This window comes from Pholcus phalangioides, unplaced genomic scaffold (assembly GCF_987345545.1).
Source record: "Pholcus phalangioides strain wild (caught in Gottingen) unplaced genomic scaffold, Ppha-v1.0 ptg000011l_1, whole genome shotgun sequence".
Classification (NCBI taxonomy): Eukaryota; Metazoa; Arthropoda; class Arachnida; order Araneae; family Pholcidae; genus Pholcus; species Pholcus phalangioides.
This window is the reverse complement of record NW_028301604.1, coordinates 8,983,330-9,003,077: the sequence shown is the minus strand read 5'-3', so window position 1 is coordinate 9,003,077 and position 19,748 is coordinate 8,983,330. Positions and strand designations below refer to the sequence as shown.

General features: G+C 35.2%; 1 protein-coding gene across 1 annotated transcript in view; it reads left to right on the top strand.

Moving 5' to 3' along the window:
• The window catches only part of HERC2 (E3 ubiquitin-protein ligase HERC2), a 645,607-nt gene that overhangs the window by 504,110 nt on the left and 121,749 nt on the right, over nt 1-19,748 (top strand). The window contains exon 64 of the mRNA XM_089238586.1: nt 16,382-16,678. Within this exon, the coding sequence (XP_089094712.1) occupies nt 16,382-16,678 (297 nt within the window). The remainder of the gene's footprint in view (nt 1-16,381; nt 16,679-19,748) is intronic.

Below are 19,748 nucleotides of genomic sequence, written 5' to 3'. Positions count from 1 at the left end.
CAATAAACTATCTTTACAAAATATTATTCTTTATTCAGAAAAATCCCGATTGGTTCAAATTTAAACACCAGCAGAGACAAACAAGACAACGCGGAATTCAATACGCCATAATTAAACCAAACAAAACCATAATACAAAAACAATTCATATACATAGCACCTAAGGAATATAATAGATTGAATAACGAAATAAAAACGGAAAAATCACTACACAAATTCAAAAAACTACTCATAAACAAAATCAACACAATTGAATAATAATCCCATATACATGCATCTTTTTTTCTCTCTTTACGAATGTAATGTGAGGACTGAATATTATATCTTAATTATATACACCATTGGTCTGTTGCCAACCCCAATATATACTACACTATCAATATGCCCTGGACGGATTATGTAATCCCTTGGGCTAATATATAAATGGTAATATATATGTTTTTTTGTATATTGTGTCTGTATTATATGTTGTAATATTTGTGTGCAATAAATTTCAAATCAAACCAGCTCAGCACATGAATATAGGCTGTATTCTTCACTTCTCATTACTCCTGAACACTAGAGCAAACAAAATGAAAATTTGAAAATTCAAATTTACTAGACTTACAACCTGAAAAAATTCCAATTGTCCCATGAAGGAAATAGATAAAATCGACAACAGAAATATAAAAGGATGTGGATTTTTTTCACTTTGTTAAAAATGTATTCTGTTTTCTATTGGCTTGGGTAGGATGTGTTTTTTTTTATGCCTCCTCCGAGAAGGCACCAAAATTATTTCTTGCACTGGTAAAGATTTTGTCTTTGTCTACCCCTATGTGAGTCCATACATTAATGAACTGAAAATCTGACATCTCCCTGTTCACAAGGAACAGGCCTAGTCAAAATAGAAGTACAGATCATGTTTACATACTACTTACCATGTTTCATCAACATACCATGTTTATGTACATTCTAATGCCGTAAAAGTTTGATATAATGACTATGGCTTATAACAAGCAACTCACTATTTTGAGTGATTTTTATATAATTCTCAAAGAGCTAATGTAAAAGATACAAAAAATATGTTTGTGTGTGTGTTTATAGTATGTTGCAGAATTTTAAAGCTTTTGCTAGAAACAGTGATCTGCAAACTCATTAGTCAACAGAGCCAAATATCAACAGTACAATGATTGAAACTTCTTTTGAGAGCCAAATTTTTCAAACTTAAACTATAAAGGTAGGTACATTGTTATTAACTCAATTAAGGTACCCCTAAGCTGCCCTTTGCTAAAAATGTCCTCGATCTAATTGAGGTATGTTCGCTGAGGTCGACCCCTTCCAACTCTTCCATCCACACTTGTCTTGTGAACTTGCTTTGTCTATCTCCTTTCTTTCATCCTCTCTATATATATCCAAACCATCTCAACATACCTTTTTCAATCCAACTCTCCCTAAAATTAACTTAATAAACTATTATTATTTATAACTTACAGTTCATCAAGTTATTATTTTACTTGTTGTGTTACGGATATCTAACTCCCTTCTCTGGGAAATGTGCGGAAGACAGGTTCACTGTAAGCTCGTCTGACAAGATGTTAGCTGGAGGACATCGTCGATGAAAGCCATCTTGTAGGGCAGAGGCCCCAGGAGCATCGTCTTCAGATGGGCGCCCCTGGTGAATTGCTTCACAGTGATGACCGATGTTGGATGCAGATGGAGAGAGGTGGCCACGGGAGAGTCTTCATGAGAGGTGGTGGCTGAAGAGCATCATCTTCAGAGGTGTGGCCCCTGGTAGATGGCTCCTAGCAGTGTTGACCGATGTTGGATGCAGATGGAGAGAGGTGGCCATGGGAGAGTCGTCTTCAAATGTGTGGCCCCTGGTGGATCGCTTCTAGCAATGTTGACTGATGTTGGATGGAGAGAGGAGTCCTTGGGAGAGCCCGTCATGAGAGGTAGTGGCCCACGAGCATCGTCTTCTATCATCTGGTAGGGTGGAGGTGGACGTTCCTTAGTATGGACAACATTGCATGTTCCCCCCCCCCCCATGTTCTGAGAGGAGACTCGTCTTTTGCATCTATCTACCCTGAGTACCTTAGGAAAAAAGCCTCATTTTTGACAACTTTTTCGCGAACTTCCCAGTTTCAACTCACATGATTGGTCGCGGAAGTGTCATGTGACAACAGCGTCAGGCTTTCACTCTTTTTTTTGGCAAAAACCCATGAAAAAGACGAGTCACTTGGGAGGAGAAGGGAGCGAGAACAAAAGGGGTGTCTAAACATGATTTTGCAAAAATCTAGAATTTTTGTGTGCCCACACATGGTATTTTTTGAAAGAGACACACTCAAAGGGCCAAAGAGCCACATGTGGCTTGCGAGCCGCTGTTTGCCAACCACTGTGACAGATCATCAACAACATTCTCAAAAACATCTATTTTTTTTTCACACTGTTTAAGAATTGAACTAAGGAGGGATTACTACTTGTTATTATTGCGCATACTTTTTGTAAAAATTCCTCTGTGATTCTTCCAATAGAAGATGGTCTCAGGGGGTGAACAATCTCATTTTCCACTTTCCTTACAAAACACCTGTTCAGCACTTGTTGTTAAGTAAGGAGCGTTCTAAGGAAAATTCCTTAAGCAGCACTCTTCCCCCTTTTCCATGAACCGTGTCAGGATCACGTGATGGGTTACGGAGGAAAAACCAGTCTTTCAGTTCATTCGTTCGGTTCTATGGTTCAACTCACCATTCAACCAATCAACATAAAGCAAAAAGTTTACAACAACTATGTATTGAAAATCAATATTTCTTCAACATCAGTGGCAACAACTGCTTTATTTATTTTATTTTAGTGTAATTTTTTCTCTTTTTTTATTTACATTGCCATGCTTACGTTACCTCTCATTTAATAACTTTACTTTTTTTATTGGATATATAGGTGTTTTTAAGAGACAATTTAAGTTTTTTTATTAGAAATCAAATCAAATTTATTCATTTCCAATGTACAGAGATTTAGATTAGTTTAAAAAAAAAAACATGCATCATCCAGAGGCTGTGATGCCTGTGTATGGATGATTGAAAATTTACATGATAATTAATGAATGAAATATATAAAGCATACGACATGAACAGAAACATTAAAAAAAAGACACATATACAACATAAAAGAGACAAAATTATCACTGTCAAATAAAAAAAATACATAAAGATAAAAAATCAAGAACGGAAAAACATACACAACACAAAAAAGACAAAGTTCTTAATGCATGGTGAGAAATGTAAAATGAAACAAAACATTAGATAAAAAATATATGAAAACAAATAAAACTTGCACATACATAGATAAACACAAACAAGAACAATATTTTTTAATTGAAAAAATATACATAATTAGAGGCAAAGCTAAATTGAATAAATTTTATTGCTCCTCCTAAAGGTCAAAATAAGAGTCTACATTGTCTATTGAAATTAATAATTTGAATAATGATTTTTTAAATGCCGCGCGTGTGGGTATATTTTGTATTTTTAGTGGTAGTGAATTATATAATTTCGGAGCTAAATAATAAAAATGTTTATGAAAATTTCTTTCCTAAAAGTAGGAATACAGTAAATCATATGAGGTCTTCGCTTGGAAACATTTTCTTTTAAACTCTTTTAACCATAAGCCTTTATTACGGTTTAAGAACAGAATAATACGAGAAAGAGCATTATGGCATAAAGGAAGTAGATTAAGATTTTTAAAAATTGTAGAAGAACGAGACTGAGACCCCGATTCAAAATTTTGAAAACTCTATTTTGTATTGAAAATAAAGGCAATAAATTAATTTTATAATCACCACCCAATATAATTGTACCATAACTTATAAGTGAATAAAACCAAGCATAGTAAAGGTGTTTTAAGACATTAGTGGAAACTTTCTTACTTATATAATAAAAATAATATAAAACAAAACAAAGTTTTTCAAGTAGTTCATGGACATGAGATTTACATTATAAGTTGCTGTCTACATTTAAACCCAGGTATTTAATAGTATTTACTTCTTGAATTGCATCGCAATGACAATGAGGTTGAAAATCACCAGCGAGGGTGTGAAATTTAAGATTAAGATGTAAATCAGATTGCATAAGATTGAAATTGACTTATTTTGTCTTCTGTAAATTTAATTTTAAATCATTAGCATAGAACCATTTTTGAATTAATATTAAATCATGGTTAATATGATTCTTAAGGCTGTCAAGATCATCACATGAATACATTAATACAGAATCATCGGCATAAATCTTAAATTAAAATTTTTTTCTGAAAGATTATAATTTTAACTTCTCATGACATATATTACAAGTTACAGGTTAATACAGCAGCTGTCATGCTGCTGCTGTGGTGGTCGAGTGGTCATAATGACGGACTCGCATCACGAGGATCTGGGTTTGAACCCTACCGGCTTGGTGGTCAGCTGAAGTTGGTTTTCTGTGGTTCTCCCAACTTTGAGACACGAATGCGAACCGATCGTCCCGTTAAAAAGTCTCGCCACAGAGAGTAACAGGCCCACAACGCTACAAATATTCAATCATTAAACTTTACTCACAATTTGAAGCATAGATGGCAGCACTGAAAAATCAGACTCAATACCAGATACACACTCATGCTGTTAGGTACACATACATTGTTTCAGACTCTACGACGAAGCTGGACTGTAAGAGATCTAGGCGACGGGATTAGTCTGGTGGCAGAGCCCCTGGCATTCATTCATTCAGCAGCTGTCATGCTCAATCATGGAGGCAAAATATTGAATTTTTTTCTAATTTTATGTATTCAATGCTCATGTTTAAATGTTAATGATACTTGGATTTTTTGTCACTTAGGAAAATGTATTGAGATTTCTTATATCCATCCATCAAATCTTGACATGTTGGAACTGTGCAGTGCGGGACATAGGTATAAGACACTCTTAAATTTTAATGAAATCACAAGGAGCAAAGTAAAAAATATCAAAAACTTCAAGCTGTTTTATGACGATAAAAAATAACTTTATACCAAATGTTGGAAATTAAAAAAAATATTTTCACGTTATTTTATGGAAAAACAAAATGTAGTATGGACCAAATTATAAGACGCCCACTGATTCTTGAGGGAAAAGTAAAATAAAATTGAAACAAATTGCATATAAATTTATCAAAATCAATATTTTGTACAACCTAATTGTTGTAATAAGCCCTGGTTTGGATTAATTTTTTTTCTTCAAATATTCAAGGATAGTCTCTATTAAACGAGGTTTCTGGTATCTGAGGTAGCTCAGAATTGGTTTCCTCTGGTTGACTGCAATCCTTATTTTATTCACATTATTTTACGTAATTATTAGCAAAAAACGTCACAAAGACGAACATTTAATACTTTCACCGGGATCAACAAATTACATTAATAAGGAAAGTATCTACCTACTTTGATATGAAAAGTTTAAAAAAATATTTATCAAATACATACAGATGTATTTATATTCCAATGTCTTACATTTGTCTTCATCATCTTGTATGATCATCTTACCCGAAGCTTCCGTACACATGTTGCTTGTGAACATTTCTCTGTGGGAATTTCTACAAATTACTATGTAATCTCTATAACATGGACCATGGGATCCCATAGTGATTCAAATAACTATTGATATGTCTCTAATTGATATTAATATTTAAAAAATTCTTTAAAAACTTGTATATGGAGCAGTATTAAATAATGTCTAATAATTTTCTATTTGTGCTTGTTTTATCTTTGCTCTCTTCATTCATCCACATAAAACTAGAACCAGTTTTATTTAAACAGGTCATATACAATAAATTACTAGTGGTGTGCTCGAATGGCCTGAATCTCTAGGATCTTATACATATAAGAAATTCTCAAAAATACATAAATTCATATTCGTGTTTCAAGAAATATAAGAAAAAAAATTGCTCAATGTTTGAGATTGACAGGAAAAATAATAGTTGTTTTGTTCATATATAAAAATATCTATCTTTTTAGATAATATGTCCAGGTATTATTGTATTATTTCCACAGTTCAAATTGGAAGAGCAGACGTTTATTCTTTGGATAAAAAAAATCACCTCTGAAAGAGCACCAGAAAGTCAAATTTTCATTTTAAATTATTATGGCCGAGATTTATTCTACTTATTATAATATTTTCTAAGTTTCATTGCTTCTTTATTTTATATTTAGCCATTTGAGAAGTTGCTTCTGCAGGAATTTCGTCTCGTTCTTTTTTGTCTTAATATCTGCATATTTGGATAGAAAATAATTCTCTTAAAAGTTATAGTATGCTCTTGAAGGCAAAAATATATTTAAAATTGTTCACAGAGGAGGAAGATATACACATAGCAAGATTGGTAGGCCTAATTGCAATAATAGCACATCATAAAATTGGAATAATGTGAAAATGATTGAGACCCTAGAATAGGCCATCCTTTCAACTGTACATTCCATTTAATGCCTTTAAACCACAATCGATTTTGTATTTAGAATACAATGGTATGAAATAATTACTCCCTAGTGCAAAATGAAATGTGCCAATAATCAGTGAAAGTAGCATTCCTTTCCCAACTGTTTTTTTCCAAAAATGCTTCCAGCTTGAACACCAAATGGCAACTGAAAGAATATGGCTTGGTATATGATCGAAAAAGGGTACTTAGTTTTCTCTTATAACTTTTGACTTTGAAATATATTTTTTGAAACTTAAACCTATTACAGACACATTTACCTTACATTATATACGTATAAGATCCTAGAGATTCCGGCAATTCGAGCACACCACGTGTAATTTGTTGTATATGACCTGTTTAAATAAAACTGGTTCTAGTTTTCTGTGGATTAAATGAAGAGAGCAAACAAGATATAAAACAAGCACAAATAGAAATTTATTAGGCATTATTTAATTTTGCTCCATATACTAGTTTTTAAAGAATTTTTTTAATATTAATATCAATTAGAGACACATCAATAATTATTTGAATCACTATGGGATCCCACATGGTCCATGTTACAGAGATTACATAGTAATTTGTAGAAATTCCCACAGAGGAATGTTCACAAGCAGCATGTATACAGAAGCTTCAGGTCAGATGATCATACAAGATGACGAAGACAAATGTAAGACATTGGAATTGCCTGCCTCATGTCAGCGAAAAATTTCAGCAATCCAATATATTTGTTAAGAGCATATTGTGATAGCAGCTTATAGTTATGTATTAAAATGTTGAGCTGGAGTCCCACCAATATCTTTGATAACTTAATCCCTATGGTGTGAAAAATTCACATTTTCTAACATTACAATAATCTCATAGACATGAACCCAATCACATGAATACCACAAAAAATAATAGTTACTGATACAACTGTACTGGAGCAGGGATGTTGGAAATGTTTTATACCAGTAGGTGCTCGTCTTCAGCTTCATGTTAAACAAATCAGATTTCTGGATTGATTTGAATTTTTTAAAGTGACAGAAATTCACTGGATTCTTCTCTGTAGAACTAATTCAGTTTTACTTTTATTCTATGAAACAAAATGTAGTAAAAAAAATTATGAACTATGTGTGTGTATGTAAGCATATATTCAGCTTGAATTTCACTCAAGGTCAAGATTTAAAGCAATATTTTGTTCATTTAATGAACTAACTTTCTTTTTCTAGGAATTGTCTACTTTAAAAAAGTTATCTGATAATTAATTTTTATTCTAAATTTTTCAAAACATGGTTTTTTGAAACAAAAATTAATACAGAAGATCCACAGTCATGTTAACAAAAACGCAAACGTAATTGAAGAAAGGAAATACTGTAACTTGGAAAACAAACTCATTTATACCGTACTTATGACTATTCTTTAAATTGTATCCTGAAATTTCAGTGGGTTCCTTATTTATACTGTAGCAGGAAAGTTTATAGAAGTTACATATAAAATTCAATCTTTACTCGTAGCCTCACAGAATGGGTTGTAATTGATATTGAAATGTACTTATTTTATTGTAAATTATAAAATAGTATGTAATTGTATAAATAGACTACAGACAAATAAACCTCTTTGAAAACATATTGTGTAAAATTCAAATTATTACTTTTTGTTAGTTTTACTTGGGGACCTGTTTGGATTTTTCATGTTAAGGTTTTACAAAATAAATAACTAAAATCTGATTTTTTCAACATGAAGCTCAAGATGAGCACCCACTGGTATAAAACATTTCCAATACCCTGTTTCAGTACAATTGTAAAATGTAAAAACATTGATTATTTCAACGTAGTAAGGCCATATACATGATATGAGGGATATTCAAAGCCAGCCATGTTTCTTTCATGATAATCCCATTGGTGTATTTACAGGGAGGCTTAGCGGGATAAAGTTCAGGGTGGCAAATTTTAGAAATGGGTGGCCAAGAAAATTTGTAGAATAGGATAAGGGTGCGAACTTTGTATAACCCTCAATAAATCTGCTTATGCCCAAATAGCAAGGAACTTGGTCAGTGAGTGAGCAAAAGAGTGACTTAGTGAGTTTGCAATCACAGGAATGAGCAAAAGATTGGCTTAACTCTTTCCCTACTATATCCGGTCGATCCGGCCTGTCATGCAGACTACCAGATCCGGCCCAGCCGGCCGAGGTAGGGGGGATAGGCATTTCACATTCGTTTATTCCGTGGGCGGGGCACAGTGACGGATTGTTGATGGCTGCTGAGTGGGGTTCTTGTCGGAGAAAGAGGATTATTTTACAGCTAGTTGCCTGCGAAAGAATGACTATTGACAATGACAATACCTCGGATGAGCTTTGAGAAAGAGGCGTGGTTACTATTTTTTGAAATTTCGCCAACATTCTGATTTTCATTGAAAGTTTATTTCGTTTTCTTTGAAACTAGTAAAAGATCCGCCAGCTAGCTATAGGTTTAATTAGTAATCGAAGAATTTTTTCCGTAATACAATAGAAAAAAAAAGAACATTAATTTTAATATATCAGAATATCTTAATTTCTTTTTGTGATTAAAAACTTACGAAAATTTTATTTTGGGACATTTTTTTATAAAACACTCAAAAAGTTCAGATGCACTGTACATCGGACCCATTAAATTTTGAAGGAATCAATGTCGGAAAAGACAACTAAATATTATTGTATTTGCACATCACTGTCGTTATTGTTAATTAACTTACGTACAATTTCAAATGATTTCTAGAACTAAGATTACTGAAGTTCGATCTTTCCCTATTTTTTCTAGCTGTTTGTGTTTTTCTAGCAAAACATACGCACGCCAAGAAAATAAGATGTTCCATCAAAAAAGTAATTAAATATCGGTAAAACTGAAAGGGAAATTTTTATTTTTTATTTGTTTTGGATTTAGTGCGAATTCCATCTTCCACATCCAACTGCAGTGGTTCTCAACCTTTCGTCACTCGTGGCCATGCCCCCCTCCCCATATTGAATCAGATTGGCTCGTATCTCCTGCATCACGGGCCTTCTTATGCGGGAGGGGGGGGGGAATTAAGAATCATCCCGGACCCCGGGGCTGGTGCCCTGTCAGCTCTACCCTTGTGGAGGTCATGCCAACATCTACTAGAGAATTTTCAAGGCCGCAACACGAGCTCGTGACGTCACTAAACTTAGGCGACTGCTTGCGCTACACACTGTGGAATCGACTTGATATATGTACCGTACTCATTTATTATTCCGCGAGTAAAATTGGTGCTATGAAATATTTCTGCCTCAACGTTTTACTAGATGAATTTAGATTATATATATTTATATTTTTTTATTTTACTCGCACCCCCCCCCCCCCCCAAGTTCAGACAAAAATACAAAAAATTCACTGTACTTGTCTAGGTTCACAGAACCATTGAAAATATGAGCCACAGAAAAAAATTATCCTTTTCCTCCTTGAAAATGGGTTTTAGGAAAATAAATTTATAACTGAAATGAATTTTTTCTCAATCAAGTTTCATATCACACACCTACAGAGAAAAAAAATCAACAGAAAGTGGAAGTTTTTTTTTAATTAATATTTTCTAGTGGGTTTATTATGTTTTCTAGTGGGTGTTGGTCATGCTCGTGCCTCCCTTGCCCTGTTCATAGTTCATCTGTGGCTCGCAAAATAATTTAGTATAGATATTGTACATCCATAAAGGAACCACTTCAAAGCATAAATAGGCGCACACATACACATCAGTATTTCCAGCTCGTCGTGACGCCCCTCACAAAAAAGTGGGAACACCCCTAGGAGCCACAATGCACACTTTGAGAAACACTGCCCTGCCGGCTTAAAATTGATGATAACAAAACTAGAATAGATTTTGATAAACACCACTCCTTGTCTCCAACATTTTCCGCTTCTAATCCACTTGACAGAGGGTTGAGCTTGAAGAATTCACTATCGCAAAGTGGACAATAGTTGTATGAGAAGATAAGTAAGGGCTGTTATACAGGCGAGTTCCAAGAAAAATTGGCCTGGCCTATACTACCCCAATACATATATGCTTGTAACAATAGCAGAATTTGGGTTGTGGCTCTCACCATCGGTTTGTTGTGCTGTTTGTTATCCTGCTACTTTTTCGTGTTTGGACATCTCTTTTCATTTTTAGCTCTCGTTCTGTTTGTATCAAAACAACGGCTGGATTAAGGAAAATATTCGCCCATGGGCAGGACACTGCAAAAGAAAGACTTCTTGAAAACAGAAAGACTTGCGGTGAAAAGATTCGGGGCTTCAAAATGATTTGAATGATTTCCTACTGCGATTGGAATTTGGGAGGTCCTTACTTATCTGGAAACATGGCATTTAAAATTCTTTTCAAAAAAGAGGATTTTTTTTATCGATTCATAGATTGGGAGTGGAGAACTACGGCTCTGTGGGTACGTACATGTGGCTCTTCAGTAAAACTAAGAAAAGAATAATACAGTGTAGTTTACTAGCAAAAAAAAGAAAAACTTTTTGTCTCGTGAATACGTTTTGCGTTATTGTGAAAGACAGCTTTGGGGCTCCTTGGACTGACAAGCTAGCTGACCCCAAGTGGCGTGTAATTTAGAGAACTCAAAGATTAAATACTTTGTTGGGAAATGCAAAGGTGTTGTATTAGAGAAAATCTCCCTTTATTCTCGTGTATTTCCCAGGGCACCTTTTTTTGACCACCAATGCGTCTGGTATTGGGTTCCATTGTGTGATAAATAAGGTTTAAAAATTTGTGGGATGTTTATATAGTCTACTAAACTATGTATTCTACTAACAGACATGCTACTAGTTATAAGCAATAATGTCCACAACATAGGCGTACGCAGAATTTTCTCGAGGGGGTTTTCAGATTTTTTTCTTCTGGGGAGGGGTTTTTACTTTTTTTCCTGCAAAATATCCTACACTATAATCTTGGCTCACCTCCCCCCCCCCTTGCGTACGCCAATGGTCCACACAATTCTGTAATGTGATTAGTTTAGGGATTATTTTTAAGCTTTACATTTCTCTAGTTTTCGTCATCTTGTCTTGATACATATTCTGTTTAAAACAGTAGGTCGTAAAATATTTTGTCACTCAGCCTCTTAAATCTTTATCGATTAATAAGTTTAATCCGATTTCTGCTGTCACAAAATGCCGTTGATGAGGACAATTGGCGAAGTTGGTTATGGCAAATAGCATAAGTAGCCAAAACTTTGCATCACAGGAAATTTACTGTGTGAAGAAAGACGAATCTTCTTTCCATACCCGTTCGCTTTGTTTGGTCAGAGAAGAGAGCGTTGAAATACTTTGCTTTCGACGAGTAATCCAGTCATTGTTGCGAAAGGTTCTACAATGTGCAGTAGAAGAATAGATGAAATAAATATGGGGGGAAAGAAATTTGTCTCGAAGAAGCTCTCGGAAATTCTAGGGTCCATAGATTTTCACCCCTCTGGTAGGTAAAGAGTTAAAGCATGAGCAAGCACGTGAATTACCAAACTAGTGACAAAGCAAGGACCAGGACCCCCCTCTGGATAATCCTATAGCAAGCAGCTGCAGAATCACTCGCAGTGCTTAACCCTTCAATGCATGAACTTCATGTACTATATATATATATATATATATACATACATTGGAATTACATTATGAGTTATACAAAATTAACATTATTATTGTATTATACAAGTTTACCCTTTTTAACCATGTTCACACCATGGTAGTTAAACATCAGTTTTAACAGATTAGAACACATGATAATGACATTTCTTTATATTAACCAAGTATAATAATAACTTATTGCAGGGATTATAGGTGATCTTGATCAGGCTATCTAACGCATAAATTCTGACTAGTTTATTACTGATTGTAAGGAAAGGTTATCAATTCCCTTTTTAATTGTTTAAGTACTCATCATTGTACAAGATTTATTGGTGGAATATATCAATATTATAGGATAGTGTGCCATGACAGGAGAGTAATTAATTTTATAGGAAATTATCACTGTATTTTGAAGTTTCTCTGTGTCATATTTAAATCGTAGAACTTAAAATTTCAAATAGGTAGTGTATGGATTTCAAATAATACATATGTATATTAATATATTTCATGTACATAATTTGAAAAAAATTTACACATAGCCCCCTTGCATGTAGAGGGGGAAGAGGAGCTGACAGAGTGTGCAATCATTGTTCAGTTTTTACATTAAAAATTCACTACAGAAAACCACGTAAAAAATCCTGGTCTGAGAGACCAGCTTAGTATATAAGAGGCCATGATCTATAGTTAATGTGCTAATAAACATTTTTTCAACATCACCAAGAAGGCATGCCTCCCCTACATCCCATCCTGAAGCCAAGCCCCCTGGCTGGAATCTTATCAGTCCTGTCATTTGGAGAGATGAGGCTCTCTCTCTCATCCTGGCTTTAAATAATAAAATAGAAATAGACAAACAAGGTGAAAATTTTATATGTACATATATTCAGCATAGGCGGAGATAGACCTGGAAGTCTGGAGGGGCCACGGTCATTATTTCTGGGGGGGGGGGGGCATGATGATGTCAATTCATATATGCATGTATACATTAGATCAGTCAACTTTACCTTTGACGCTGGGGGGCAATGCCCCCCACCCGTATCTCCGCCCATGATATTCAGTATGTTATTTGCCCCCCCCCCCCAGAAAAATTTGAAATGAAGGTTCTGATTTGTATGTCAGAGATAAAGGGCACCATGTCACAAATAAAAATTTTACAGGATAGCAGTTTTTGAAGATTTTTTTCTTTCAGTATGTTTTCTTTAGAGAAATTGAACAATTCACATTGAAGTGAATATCTCTGTTATTTATTGAAATAGAAATTAGTGTCCCATACCTACGTATAGTATAATGAAAATGCTACAAATTGATATTATTATCCCCATATTGGTGAAAATGGGCATAGTGCCCTTTACAATAGCGGCATATAGATCCACAATATTGAGAATAATAATATTATATACTGCATATATATGGATATGTATACAAAATTACCATTACTATTGTATTATACAAATTTATTATTTTTAACCATGTTTGCATCATGGTAGTTTAGCATCAGTTTCAGCAGATTAGATCACATGATAATGACATTTTTTTAAATGTTAATCAAGTAGAATAATCACTTATTGCAGGATTAGGGATAATTATAATTATCTAATGCACAACTTCTGACTAGTTTATAACTGATTGCACAGAAAAATTATTAATCACCTTTCTAATATATTGTTTCAATTTATTTAGAACTTGCCCAGGTTTTCTTCAATTGCTGGGAGGATTGAAAAAGTGACAGACCGTTATAAAGAGATAAACTTATACATAATACTGGCAGCATTTAAAGAAGTGACAAACCATTGTAAAGGCACATGCATGTCAAAAACGCATGCTAGGGAACCACGGTAAAACCAAAGTAAACATTCCGAAAGTGATTGTTGAGGCCTAGGAACCATTGTTGCCCAACAGTTTTTTTTTGCCCATTTTGGGCACTTTTAAATCATCCTATCGCTCAAGTTGGGTCCCGTTTGGTATATATGCAAAATTTGATGACGATCTATCTAAAGTTGTAGATTTGTATAGAGAACAAAGACATACACACGGAGAAAACCAATTTTATATATACAAATAGATTATAACTTCCATTTAAAATAAAATATCATAAACAATGAAATCCTAATTTAATGATGTTCAAGGAACGAGAGAAAAGTACTTATTGTTGTACATGATTTATTATTATTGATGAAATATATTAACACGATGGAATGGTGTCAATACCCGAGAGTAAAATATATCATTGTATTGAAATTTCAGTCATGTATAACTCATAGAATGTAAAATTTCAAATAGGTATAGTATACAGATTTCAGATAATACATTTCCATGTTCATATTTGATATGTACCTACATACTTCAGGGCCGGATCTTGAATTCTGTGAACTATGGCCGCAGAAGGCACCAACCATATAATTGTATACAAAAATATATTATAGAAAACCATATAAAAAATCCTGCCCTGATATCTCATGGGTCCAGCTTCATGGCCCCCACAAGGGTATAGGGCTGGCATGGTTTCAGCCCTGGGTAATTACCATCATTTTTTTGTTTTTTCATGCTATAGATTCGTTATAGAAGAGCCCTGTGAAAGATCCTGGCCTAGGGGCCCTGATCCAAGATGTGTGCTTAGGATGAAAAAGATGCCCATATGATCGCAGTGCTGTAGTATGGCTTCTCGTAGCAGACTTTTAATTGGGGCCCCTCTTGAAAGAGTTATTATTATGAAAATAAAAAGTTTGAGGGGGGCAGACTGATTAATGGGCTACATTTTAAATATTGTAAGGCCGCCTGCAGTTGCAGTCCTTAACCTGTCAGAGGTTAGCTGGGTAGGTCTGGGTTCGAATCCCGGCTCGGGCGTGGATGTCTGCTAACACTAATAAATTATTCCTTAGACAGATATAGAAGGGCTTCTTGAAAGATCCTGGCCAAGGGACCCTGATCCACGGTAGAGACCCATTTGAAACTGGGTACAAGAGGTGCCAACATGAAGAAAATATTGAGAGGGACTGAAAATCCCTATTTGTCCCATATGTATGGGACTTATGCCCGTACGCAGGAGGCGGAATGGTGCGTTGCATTGTATATTCCTGAATTATTGGAAGGAGTGCAGATGGGTGCTGAGCACAAAATTTATTGGGGAGCTCAATCAGCTTCAGCCCCTAGGTTCCAATGCCTTCTGCTCTAGTCTCAAGGACGTAACTAGGAGTTTTGTTGCCCGGGACAAACATAATTCAGCCAGTGTTTTTTGTTCTCACCTAAAACTGCCTGGCAACCCCTCTAGCTCCGGCCCTGCCCGGGACAACCCTTACCTTTTTTTTTTCACACTGTAAATTCCTTATGGAGAGAGAGAGGGGGCTCACCAAAGATCACAACCCAGCAGGAGGGGAGGGGATTTATAAATTTAAATAACAAAAAAAAACGGTAAAAAAAACCAAACAAATATTGAAAATGTCTTCGAAAATTTATCCTCTAGTTCGAAAGCAATAAAATAATATTTACTTTTTCTATAAACTGTATCTTCGGCATCCACTATTTTGTCACACTTCTTCATACTTCAATAAATACTATAATTTTGTTTAAAAAAAACATTAAATCTCATGCATTCGCAGCTTGTAACAACGCCACTTTCAAAATGGTGATTCCTTCTTTATTGTTAACGCTTGTTGGGAGAGAGGGAGGGGAAATGAGAACGTGGTTTTTCATCATTCTTGGTGGTGATTTCAGCATTAAGATGTACGAAAAAATTTGGATTATTTTAAAAGAGACTAATTATCGCCTGATATTCTCCTTCTAAACGAAATAATGTAAAAATGAAAGTAAAATTATTTTTGAGAAAAAAATAAGATGTTTTGGCATTCATTGAGTGAACACATTTTCTCTATACCGTTCGATATTGGACACGTAGAAATTTCTGTCGTGATAACTTTGGACTATGCAGACAAATGTATGATATTTTTACGTAGAACAATATCGATAAACGACATCGAAAGATGTTGGGTGAGATATAGGTCGGCGTCAGATTCTCTACGTCGATAAATATATGCCATTTGTACACCAAACGATACGGTAAATGATGTTGAATGATGTCGGGTCAAATATAGTTAGACGTTGAACTATACAGACAAATGTATGCCATGATATCGGTAAACGACAACGAATGGCATTGAAATCTTTATGTCGTTCTATATCGATGTGCTACTGGGGTAATGAACATTAACTGGTAATTAATTTTTTTCTTATTTTGGATAATACTTTCCACTTTGTCTACTTCTAATCAGATCAATTGTTTTTGTTAATGCAACTTGAATAATGTTTATCAAATATATCAATCGCTTTGAATTGTTGGAATGTTGTCTTGAATTTCTTTTCTGATTTTTATCTGTTAGGAAGGGAATGGACCGACTGGTGTTCAGAATTACATTGCTTAGGAAACGAAGTGCGTTGGAAGTTTATCAGTCAGTGCAGCTCCAGTGATTCAATGCTGTGGGGTTGGCGTTTTACTGTTCATCCAATAATGTCATCTGATGATGAGAATGGGATTTCTGACCGATCAATAGTTTCTCAGCCATGTATAGAACTTGCAGTATGCTTGCTAGAACAGAATGTCGATTCACTTGCTGATGGTAAAACTCTTCACCGGCTAGCTTCTGCTTTGACTGTGTGCATCAAACAACCTCTTCTTGGTAATAATTTTAATATATCTTTCATTATCCAATAGTTTCTTCACCAATAAATTATGAAGAGATAGCATTATTAATGTGCTTAAAAACTAATGTGGGATTGCAATGAAACCCTGATGTGAAAATTAAGTCAGAGGGCAATGAAAATTATTCTTTAGTCAAAAGAGGATGGGCCTATTCCTATTTCATACTTCTATGCAAAACAGATATATATTCAGAAATCTTATGATTTTTAAAATGCAATCTGTTGTTTTTGAGAGGATATGTGGAAAATACGAGGTTTGTTCAAAAAGTATTCGACCATAATTTTTCATGCTAATAAAGCTAGGTAGGCAGGGTTTAATGCATGTATGTAAACAATCCTAGTGTGTATGCTTGAATTTTTTCCTGCCTGCAGAAGCTACCAGTAATCTGCAGACTGCGGATGAATGCGGAATTTCCCACTTATTGAGGATCTGCGACGAATGACTGGTGAGTGCTTCCGCCATGGCCGCAACTAGATGCTTGGCAGCCAGGGCAAGCACACATTTTTTGTGCTCTCTTCTAATGCGAAAGGAAAGGTTAAATGCTGGAATTTATGCCCCTCTGGTCAGGGCCACAGCTAGGGGGGAGCAGGCTGGTCTCGTGCCAAGGGCGCTGGACCCGATGGTGCGCAAATTTCATTCTGAAACCTCTCCAACATTACAAGGGGACGTCAAAATGCATGCTTGCCCTGGGTGACCAAGCATCTAGTTGCTGCCCTGCCCAGTGCCGTCTTAACGCATGGGCCCACCCGGGCACGGCCCAGGAGCCTCAAGAGGAAAGGGACTCACGAAAATGAGAAGTGGTTGAAATTTTCAAGAATTTTCAAAGTAGGGTCTAAAAAACATCACTTGGCCCGGGGGCCCATGATGCTCTTAAGACGGCCCTGGCCCTGCCTATGGTCCAGCTCACCAGACCCATCTTATTCCTCCTAGTTGCAGCTGTCACATTTTCCTTTTTGACAAATGGCAAAAAAAAACTTGAACAATGCTGCTGCATTAAATTTTGTGTGAAGCTTAGTGATTTCCAAGTGAAAATAATCCGCAGGATTGAACAGAAGAAATAGGCACCACACCAATAAAGAAGTGGTACAACTGCTTCAAAGATGGCTGCACATCAATGGAGATTGAAGCACATTCTGGTAGGTCCTCAACATCCAGAAATGAGACTGACCAAGTAATGACTTGGGTGATGCAGGATCATCAAATCACAGAACTTGCAGACGAGTCGAGCATTAGAATTGGATCTTTTTATTTGATTTTGACTGATGATTTGGTATACAGGAGATGCCTTATCGAAGTCATGTTCACCATCGCCTTTGACTCCTGTTGTGGGATTCATAATGATTACGCACCACGCTGCACAACCATCACCAAGGAGTACTACCAAGAGGTTCTGCATTGTAATTGGCAGCTCCATCATGATTAATACAGTAGCATTCAAGTTTTCCCTGCCATTTTGTCAAAAACAAAAATTCAATTATGCTCACATGCACACAGTGCCGTCTTAAGACATGGGCCTACCCAGGCCACACAAAAATAAGATCAGGTTGAGATTTTCGAAAATTTGCCTTTTAGGGCCTCAGAAAAATCATTTTGGCGTGAGGGCAAATGATGCTCTTAAGACGGCCCTGCATACACGTTCTCACTCATTCGCGGTCTGCCTGTGATAGGCAACTTCAGCGGGCAGGAAAAAATTCAAGTATGCACGCTAGAATTGCCTACACACATGCACCAAACCACACGTTCCTAGCTTTATTGGTTCAAGTGCAAAAAAATATGGTCGGATATTCATACTATAATGCAAAATGCACAGTACATGGTAGGATGGACAATAATAAATAAACACTTCATAAACTTCATTGAAAAATGAATGGTACAGATAAATATTAATTACTTACCTGAGTTTGTAGTAGATAATTATACATGATGTATATTGCCAAGTTTTTGGAGGAAATTAGGAATTTTTTCTGTATGTGAAAACCCTTATAGTCACTCGACAGCAGGGCTAGTCTCAGGCATGAGATGAAAAGGCCTCTTTAAGCACTTCATGATCAAGGATGCAATATTGCATCAAAATGCCAGTGGAATAAATTCAAACAAGTCCATCACTTTTCTTTCGTCTCTCTCTCATCATCATAAAATTTTGTTACTACCCTATGAAAAAAAAGTAGTTATTTTCACCTGTGTGATGAGGAGGTAAAAAGCTTCTACTCCGAAGTTAAATAGGTTCTACTATATACATGTACATAAGATGGGATAGAGAACAGGTAAGTGAGGGTAAAAAGAGAAATATACTTCATACCTACTCTCTCATTCATATGGAAATAACTGCCTTGGTTTTCCTCAGTTTCAGATTTTGCCAATTGTTTTCGGACGGATTATCGATGTAAACCGATGTATCACTGTATGATCAATGTATTGATCATATAAATGGGTTTCATATTTCATGATCTTCATTTGTTCTCACAAGAAATGCGTATGATCTCTCCAGAGAATATGCTTTCTCTTGTGAAGATGAAACATGTCATTTGTTGTGACATACCATGAATACTGATATAAACAGTGTGACTTTATATATTTCAAAACCTTGAATACATGATTATTATTCTTTAAAATTTGAAGACTTGTCATTAATTCAAACAAATCTGGATTTGTGAACATGTCATTGAAATGAAAGAAAAATACTAAACTGAAAGATGCAAAAAGGAAAACAGTTGCAAAGAAACAGTATTAGTTATTACTAGTTGTCAGCACTTTGATGGCTGATTGAAAATTCAGTATTTTTTTATACTTCAACTGACATTTTTCATGCATATGGCAAATAGTTTGTTCATTTCTGAGAACAGGTGATCCCATCATTTGAGTTTGACTGTGAGAAATTTTTATGACTGGTCATAAACAGCGCCTTTGAACTTTTGCTCCAAAGTTGGAAGGTGGTTTTTGATTGTCTGTTATGTTCATGCATTTAATCTGTATTATTTTAATGTTAAATTAATCTGATGTTAATGAGCTATTATTATCTTGCACAATATATCTTCACTTATTTTTTC